Here is a 9,530-nt window from a genome sequence, read left to right on the forward strand (position 1 = left end):
AGGATTAAGCACTTACTACTCTGCTCAGTTCCATGACATGCTTCCAAGGGAAGTTACCAGTCTCCACAACTACAGAGAACTATCCTCAGCTGCCAAGAGCTCTGTTAGCAAACATTAGAAGATTAAAACTCTTGTCAGGAATACTCTAGAAGAGACTTAAAGTAATCTTTTGAATTAACCACTAACATACATGTAATCAGCTAACATTTTAAAGACAAAACTTTAGTAATAGGTTACTAGCTGCTGCATTACGTTGCTGATGATCAAGCTGTATTACTTTCTGCAGAGCTTGCAGTGGTGGACCATCACACTGAAAATAAGTTCTTACGGATATGACAGCTGTCTTTCATGGGCACTTAACATAAGCACATTTAGAGCTCATGTTGCTTCCTGCAGACATTTGTTTCCACAAAGCATTTCAGTGATGTGTATCGATTACATAAGACTGTTTTCCCCACACCTCTTCTTCCAGCAATAGCAGAAGTCTAGCAAAATAACAATCATTGCCTATCACTCTTGGTGTTTGATATAACTTGTTTTGCACTTTGTTTTCAGTTTTCTTTTCTACTTTGTGATTAGCCTTGCAGCTAAAATATCACAGCCGTCATGTATTCTTATCAGATGATCTTGATACAGAATGTTTTCTTATGGGTTCTTCTGTACCATTTATTCTTTTGATGCCTCAATTTCCTCTTCTGAGGTTATTCTGGTCTAAGAATTTCCCAATAAGTTTAAAGGAAGATTTTCATCATTATACTCTTCAAGACGGGCACAGCATCAGGGCCTCTGTACCCTGGTGTCATGGTTCTATGTTTTTTTTGTTTTTGTTTGGTAAAGCTCTTCTAAGCATCTCCCAGTCACTACAAAACGAAGTGTGCCAGTGGGGTCCCGAAGAGATGGTTCCTACTGCTAGTTTCCCCACACACAGCATCTTCAATATACTGGCCTGGTTTGCAGCTGCTAGTCACAGACTTCACTACGCAGCTTTAGCAGAGGGGTAACAAGCATCTCAAGGTAATACAGCAACGGTACTCAGCATGCTCCTACATAACTAGCAATGGTGAGGAAACAAATCAGGGCTTCACTTACAGACTGACCGCCCCGTGGGTAACCCATATCCCCAGTTTCCCTGCACCCCACCAGGGGTCACTAACACCACACTACAGACAGTCCTCAGCAAGGTAGGCAACTTTATTCTTCTATCATAATAATTTAAAATATTTACACACTGCACAGCCACTCTTTTACACTAACATATACTTACTGGTATATTCATGAACCACATCTAAAAGTTTTTGAAAAGACTGACACATTTTAGGGTTTCCAAGCATGAAAATAAAATCTGCAGCCTTCTAAAAGACAGCCATTTGGAGCGTGTGTGAAAAAACCACTGTTCCCTGTAAGCTTAAGTTTTCTCCAGAGACCATTCACAAGCTTCAAAATATCCACATTTGGCATCAGCTAAAGCTCTCTTGGCAATGGCAGACTTCAAGAATGAACATGTGCAAATAACATTTTCTCAAGAAATCCCACAGCAGGAACAAGAAAACGGAAAACTCTTCAGGGGAAGTACTACATTTCTGAAATGCTATTTATCTGAAAGGATCACAATTTAATGCATGTATACATATCTGTTGTATACGTACATACACGCAGGATCCAGGGTCAGTAGAATTTAACCAGTATACAAGGTCTGCCCATCTATTTTGTGCATCACCGCAGCAATGCTAGGCTTGTCCACTGATTTTCAGCCACACGACCCTTAAATTCAGAGCAGTGATAAATAAGTTTAGCCACACAAAACAGGGAGAACCCTGTCATCGTCAGGAGGAACCTGGGAAAATCACATTATCAGACAGAGCATTAATTCCTAGATCTAATTCACTTCAAACAGCACCATCATCTAAGTTTGACAGAACAAGTTGCCAACAAATCTAGATCAGATTTTTTTTTTTTATTTTTATTTTTTTTACCTTCCGCCTTACCTCAGTTCTATGTTCATCTATTGCCTGTGGTTACACATCCAATAAGGAATTAATTAGTTTCCTCTGAAGGTTACTGCTGTTCCTAACAGTCAACAGTCTCTAAACTGGCCAGAACAATCTCCATAAAAACTACAAGTTCTCATTCTGTGAATGAACTACATCTCACTCCACCAAGGCAAACAACAGTTTTTTAAAAAAGGCAAACACTAATTGATCTTGTTCAAAGAGCAGACCTAACTAGCTTCAGATGAACAGCTTCAGGAGTGAAAGAAGCCTGTCCTGGAGTTGGAGTACCGCAGCATGTACTAAGGCTTCCGTTTCTTGGAGCAGATTAAGGCACCACATAAAACCAGCCTTTAAGCCACTGCATCGTTGTTCCCATAGCTCCTCAGTAACCGCAGTCAGAGCTGGAGCCCTCACTCCTCTCCCTTCTTTCTAATGTGTTGATGTAATTAACACCTAAGAAAGAGACAGAATTTAGGCATGTGACTTCTCCAGTCCATCTCCCAGAATGAGTTAACCTTTGAGGGCAGAATCAGCTGTGGTAGTAACTTTGAAAAGGAAAGGTTACACTCTTACACAAAGACCATTAGAATCTTTCAGCATTGTCTCTCCAATGGCTCTAAAAAGCTACCAGGAAGTCACATACATAATTACAGGACAAGAGAAGTGCTGTCTCTACAGTAAGTGTAGAAAATATCCCCATTAATTAATACAGTAAAAAAATTTGTTACACTAAGCAGTACCTAAGCAGAGTACTGAGTACTGTAGGTACGTGTGTATATGTATAATATATAGTTACTCAGCTACACACAAATATTTAATATATAAAAAATAAAGTGCTTTCTATCAGGTCCCAATGCAAGGACATTATAAAACATTTCACCGACTGTAAAACAAATAGATACAAAGAATACGACATCCAACATACATAGAACAGTTAACACAATATGTACAATCTTGCGGATGTCCCAAGAGAAAACATCCCTTCATATACATGGTATATACATATATACTCATCTTTACTCAATATATTATGACAATATATATTTCAAAACTTTGTTAAGAGACAAAAGAAAAAAAAAAAACTACAAAAATGCAACAAGGATCAAGCACGCAAGTCCAAGACTGACAAAGGATTTGCTACCTTTGCCCACACCACCATCTCTGCTGCTGGGAAAGATATGCCAGCGATCTTTTCTGGGATGCAGTGCCTCCACATCCTGCAAAGCACTGTGGGCGGCAGCTGTGAAGTTAGCATCACCAGTGGTAAGTAGGTCGAACACACACGAGTAAAAATAGATGTCCTTCAACAGCATCTTCTCATGGCATTTGGTGGTGGCAGTTTCCAGTGTGTATGCTGACCGGGGACGAGCAGCGCCTGCCTGAGGGAGCACCTGTCCTCTCACGGGCAGCGGCAAGTGGCCGCTGTCATCAATACGCTCACTTGAAGGGCAGCCGTTCACACACAGCTGCAGATCTTGACTCTCCTCGTAGGCCATGGCCAACTCTTGAGGCATGCGAATGGCCAGTGTTAAGTAGTGCCCAAGCTGACGTATATACACTGTTGTCCCAATGTATCTGGCATGCATTTCGATGTATTTGCCACTGACTTTATCCACAATCTGCAGGCTCTTGGTGCTCCCATCACCTCCACCTGTTGTACCATCAACAAAAGCTGCAGGCAAGTCATCACTCACCGCCTGATATACTTTCTGATCTGTACACTGTTGGTATGATTTAAAGATAATAGTTATCTGGAAAAGAGAGAGGGAAGAAAAAAAAAAAAAAAAAGAAAAGTTAGTGATTATGGGGAAAAAAAGGAGTAATTGAAATCCCTTTTTCATTTTGCACCGAGATTATCTGGGACTGACTGCCCATTAGTTCATACCCTGATCCTTTTCCTCATTCATGCCTAAGCAGAAAACAGCTTGTACACATGCTTAAAGCAATATTTTCCCAGGTGGCAATTGTTGAAGTTGTTCTTAACTTGGCCTGGAAGCAGGACTATTAGCATGTGGCAATTGCAACAAGGTCAGGAAAGGAAAAAGTTGTGTATTTAATTAAGCATCACAACTCCCTCCTGCCTGATGGTTTCTTAACACTTTGGAATGCATCCTACAGTCACAGATGAGCGTGCCAAGTAATTCCCGCACTGCTAACCACTACAGCAGAACTGGATTGAACTGTGTGAAAGCACAGAAAGGACCACAAGAACTTGGCTTCCTTCACACACAATATTCTCATTGCCTCTTTCAGAGTAACTGCATGACCCCTAACAGAGTCCTCATTGCTTCCTGGATGCACTGCCAGAATTAGTGGTGCAAGACTGCCATGAAGACAGCGATGTGTTTAAACCAGCCACCAAAACAACAAGTGCAGAGGGGAGATGACTTGGGAGAACCGTGAGTCCTGGATCCAGTAGCCTCAGGAGCAGGGGGATGTGACACTTCAGTCCGCTGCTGTCAGGGAACTCTCTGGTGGAGGACCAAAGCAAGACTAAGAGATGCTTCAAGTAATGCCTCTGAAGGATGACTTCCAACCTAGAAGCCAGGAGTAGCAAGCAATTACATTTTTTTTTTTTTTTTTTTTTTTAATTTTTTTGAACCTTAACACATATTTAAATACGCCACAAGAGTAGGTTCTCTGTGCTTATTTGGAGAGAATAATCAGGTTATTTGGCAGAGTAAACTTAGAGTGCCTAACGGCTTTTTCTGAAAATTCAAAGTATAATGAGGAATCACATATATATATTATAAACAGAGATGCTTCCTTCTTTAGTTTCAGGGCAAATAGTGACTTTCTGAAATGGTCAAAAGGCATTCTGTACCAGAAATATGCATGTTTATCATTACTTTCATCCTGGATGACAAGATTCAGAGTACTAGAAAGCATACTAGAAGATACTTTCAAACTAAAATTATAACTTTCCTTAAAAACTATTTTATAACAACCTCACGTTTTGACTTCACTTAGCCTGCATACTTCTGTGCAAAAGGTGTTTCCTGCCATAACAGCTCTGTTACAGATAGCCTGACTAAACTTCTAGCCTCCTTAGCCTTACCTCTCCATACCAGTTGTAAAAGACGAAAGTCGACCCCTCCTCCTATTGCAACGACTCTTCCACAGAGTGTGCAGCATCCCCTAACAGTACTGCACTATTTTATGTTTGGTATCTGCCCCTCTCCCACCCACACAGGCAGCAATCACTATTTTGAGTCCATATGTTCTCACTGGTGCAGTCTGAAATCTTACAGCAGTTCTTCTGTTTCAATCAGTTATACAGCTAGTTTGACTCAAGCCATCTGCTAAACTAATAAGCGTGCTATGGCTAAGCTAAACTTGAATGCCTACGCCCGAAGCTCAAAAAATGTCCAAGTGCTCCTCTTGCTGTAAAGACTACTTCACAACTTTATGTTTCTTGAAGAAACTCTCTGCCTTTGAGAAGATATAGCTGGGATTTGTCGAGCGATTAATATTTCTGCACATAATCTACATCCTCATGCAGTAAATTGAGTTTATATTTTATATAACTGTTTCAAAGAAATAGACTTCTAACTCAAGACTGCTCAGATGAAGGACCAATCCTACCTCCTGGGGGACATTTCTGTTGCTCTGCAAGGAAGAAATGATTTATATTTAAGAGAAGTAAAGCTCCATAGCTGCCCAGCAAGTGAACAAATCAAGAGTTGAATGAGAGATGAACACTGTGAACAAAAGGTCATGGTTTTACTGAGACACAGAAGTGGCTACTTTATAGAACGATGAAGCAAAGGACCAGGCAAAATCTATCAGGACGCATCAGACTCACATCTCTGTAACTCCTTCCTCTTGAAGAATGAAACACAAACACCTTCAGAGATCGAGAGGGACAACTGGTAAGATCAGCAATAACAGCTGCCTGTTGAATGAGGAATCATTGCCTAAGTGAATGAAGACCTTCACGCTTCCAGCATCCTTTCAGAGATCATTAAAACTTATCAAGGACATAACCATGTCTAAACACTGTGGCTCAACACATTAAGTTTAGATATTACATCTTCTGTTCTGTCACATCGACCTAATCAATAAGTCAGAGATCTGTAAAACCCTTCCCTTATCACTCACCGCTACATTAATTTGGCAGCCTTCTACTAAGGGAACATCAACAACTTGTTGCAAAGGGAGATGAAGCAAGTTTCACTGCAAGGCCTTCTCTGTTCAAATTTTCAAGGTAACTTTTTTTTGGGGGGGGGATAGCTTTCTGCTATCTCAAACAAGTGTAGGATATGTTTATACACACACTTGTGCACAGGGTACTTTCCGAGCTTTGTTTAGGTTGTCAGAATGCCACCACAGAGTCACATCACTGATCATGGACTAGAAACTACCTGCCCTTTCTAAAAGAGAAAAATCCACACGTAAGCATCTTCAAATAAAGAAAAATATTTTTCTAATGTATCGGCATCTGAGCCTTGTTCTCTAGACAAGTAAAGGACTCTTAATTTACAGTGGTGAGGAAGTCCATGAGAGACCCATATAAGGCTATTTCAGAAACTTAACTGAGGCACGCTACACAAATCTCAGCTAAATTGAAGTTTCTAAAAACAAAAAGTTCCCCGTGCAGTTAAGACATGCTTGAAATATTTCATTTTGGACATCATCTTCTCACCGCTACTGACAGCAACATCATCCCCACCACTGTACTGATCGCACGCATCTCTCAAACCACAACACACATGCAAACTCTTCCAAGTATGGTGTTACTGAAAGCATAATTTCTGAGGCCGCCCACTGTTCTAGAGGCCATCGTACATCTCTAGAAAGTGCCTGGTTTGTATGCCCTAAATAAAAACATTTTTAACTCGTCTTGCACTATCATATGCCACTGCCCCGCTGAAAAGACAATGCCACAGGTTTGTATTTTATAAATGTAACTATTTGTTGCTATTTTATTACTGAGGTAGGTTCTGCATGAATTAGCAAGGGGGATACGGGCCTTTGCCTGTGTGTACAATCCAGTCCAAAAAATGTCTGGAGATAAAGGTGTACATGGAAAATGGGCAGAAGGCATTTCAGAAGGAAGTTTCACACTGTTAGAGCAGTGATCCTGCTATATTCCTGTATTCCTGAGAGGACTGAGAGGGAATCAGTGCAATGTGTGAAAGGCGGCTTTAGGATTTCATAGGTAGACAACTGCATAAGCATCCATGTTATTTCTGAAGGGGTTTTGCAATGGCATCCAAAAGATTCTGAAATTCATACATACAAGTATGAACACTCGAAACCCAGTGCACTAAAGGTTATTCCTTTCAGCCTCCAACTGAGATTTTCACAACTTCTCTTTCCAGAGGCCTGCGACAGATGTGAACTACATGCACTGATTCTCAGAAATCAAGAATCACTCAGAGGAAACCACGTGAATAATGGCTCCTGCCTAAAGGTGGAAGTTGGGAGATTTAACACAGGAATACCACAAGGATTCACTGTAAAATCTGGATGCAATATTTTCATTTCACTGGCTAGTTCCTATTTGCATACACTGCATATCCTTCTGGATGAAAAAAAAAAAACACAACACAAAAGGTGCATTACAAATACTGATGACAGCTCAGTTCAGCAAACAGCACTATGCAGCAGGAACTCTCTATGTTTCTCTCACACATTCATGCTCTCAGGAAAGTGAAGATGGCAAATAACCAATCTCAACATGTTGCCTGTGCCCAGGAAAGATGCACTGTTCTTCTCAGACTGTCCCAAACGGTGCTACATCAAAGTAACCCAGGGTAACTGCACATACTCATGACAGTTTTCAGTGAGCTTTCCTGATGGACAGGATCACGACGACACAGAACCAAGGCTTGAGACAAACTCAAGCTGTGTCAAAAATGAAGCTTTACATATTATATATATATATTTTTTTAAGTGCTTATCTGCATCCTCCGTACATCACACAGGGATTCCTTTAAGACAAAAAATACAGCACCCAGCAGACAGAATGTTCAGCTGCAGCCTTTGCCTTAGAAGCTAGCATCTAAGCTGAATTTGCAGCCTGCCCTCCAGTCAGGATAGCACCTCTGCGCCTCTCTATCAGTCATCACTATTTACAACAAAAAAATCTTACTTGCTTGTACATGCTATGAACTGATCATCAGTTGGTTACAATGAAAAGTTAACCAGGAACAGAAACAACAGTTTGTCCAGATCATTCTTCTATTTCTTCTATCTTCTTCTATGACGAAGAGCAATCAGGGAAAAAGAAGGTATAGGTAAATAAAGAACACCGACTGATGTAGGTTTTGAAGCTACTGTACATTTAAGTAGAATGCAGAAGAACCTCCAATGTTCATGCCTGAGAAGAGATCTCAGGCTGTCTGAACACGGCATGAGCTCAGCTCAAAAGCGAGGATCCACTCAAGCTGTCTGGAGAGGCAGCTGCAGCCATGTGAGGTAGAGGACATGAGGAAACAACTTCTGAAGGTCTCTGACTTTCAGAAACATCCCAAATTACTGCAACTGCTTCAGCACCTCTGTTTCCAGCTGTCCAACGCTACCTGCTGAATGATTTGGGCAGCTCATGCCAAACCACACACCCAAACGCATCATTACCTTACAGGGACTGGAAAACCCCAAGCCCTACATCTCCCCCACCCCTCTGCCTGCAGTCCTCTCCACTCTCCAACCACAGAAACAAAACATTGATTTGTAAGGTAAGTGGTGCCATCAGCTCCACCTCAGTGACAAAGCAGCTTTTTATGATGTTCTCCCACAAAACTATGTACTTCTGAGAAATAAAGCCAAATCCACCTTCATCTTAGCCGGAACGTCTATAAATATTACAGAAACCTAGTCACATGTGGTCAGTTAACTGATGCTCCCACTTACAAGAAGAACTGAATGGTAATTGGAAGACAAGCACTTTAATATTACATAAAGAAGACTAAGTACACGGTGTTCAGTATGCAATTATCCTCTGGAAAAAAAAAACAAACCACGCCGCAGAAGGCACGCTTAATATTTCACTACCCAACTAATGCAGTCTGTACAAAAGTTGAAAGCTATAAAAAGCTGTTTTCCATGGCCAATTGTTTTTCCTCTCTTCTGCCACTCACTCTCTCATCCTCAAGCCATCCACTACAAAACTGCTAGATAGATAAGAAAAGCTTCTTATCCATTTCCATTTACCTCAAACAGGAAGGGAAACCCAGGCATCTCTGCCTCATTTGCTGTCCAGGAGCAACTGCACTAGTGGACACAGAACAGTGTCACACTGATGGAAGGCTACACACCCCTCCAAATAAGGCCTACCATTTAAAAAAAAAAAAAAAAAAGAAAAAAAGAAAAAAAAAAAGGAAGGAATTGCAAGTTTCAGACAGACTACAGAATATACAATAGCTTTGTTCACTCTGAAGAAACAGATGTCTTTGCTATGGCCATCACAAATATGCAAAACACCTACAGCCAAATTGCTAAGAGCATTTTGTGAATATATACACAACCCCCACAGAAGAACATACTTCTCCAGCCAAGGAATTAAAGGAGGAGTTTTACTGCTTTCTATACTTT

General features: G+C 40.8%; 1 protein-coding gene across 2 annotated transcripts in view; it reads right to left on the reverse strand.

Moving 5' to 3' along the window:
- Positions 1-1,173: 1,173 nt before the first annotated feature.
- Positions 1,174-9,530, reverse strand: part of RGMB (repulsive guidance molecule BMP co-receptor b) — a 13,582-nt gene continuing 5,225 nt past the window's right edge. Inside the window, exons 2-3 of one of the 2 annotated variants that reach the window (XM_042864948.1) lie at positions 3,133-3,742; positions 1,174-2,444 (exon numbers count right to left, since the gene is read on the reverse strand). In XM_042864948.1, coding sequence (XP_042720882.1) covers positions 2,374-2,444; positions 3,133-3,742 — 681 coding nt within the window. In that variant the 3' untranslated portion in view covers positions 1,174-2,373. Of the gene's footprint in view, positions 3,743-9,530 lie in introns of both variants that reach the window. The other variant, XM_042864949.1, reaches the window with a different exon arrangement.

Source organism: Lagopus leucura, unplaced genomic scaffold, assembly GCF_019238085.1.
Source record: "Lagopus leucura isolate 7727_CA_CO unplaced genomic scaffold, USGS_WTPT01 Super-Scaffold_774, whole genome shotgun sequence".
In the NCBI taxonomy this organism is placed as follows: domain Eukaryota; kingdom Metazoa; phylum Chordata; class Aves; order Galliformes; family Phasianidae; genus Lagopus; species Lagopus leucura.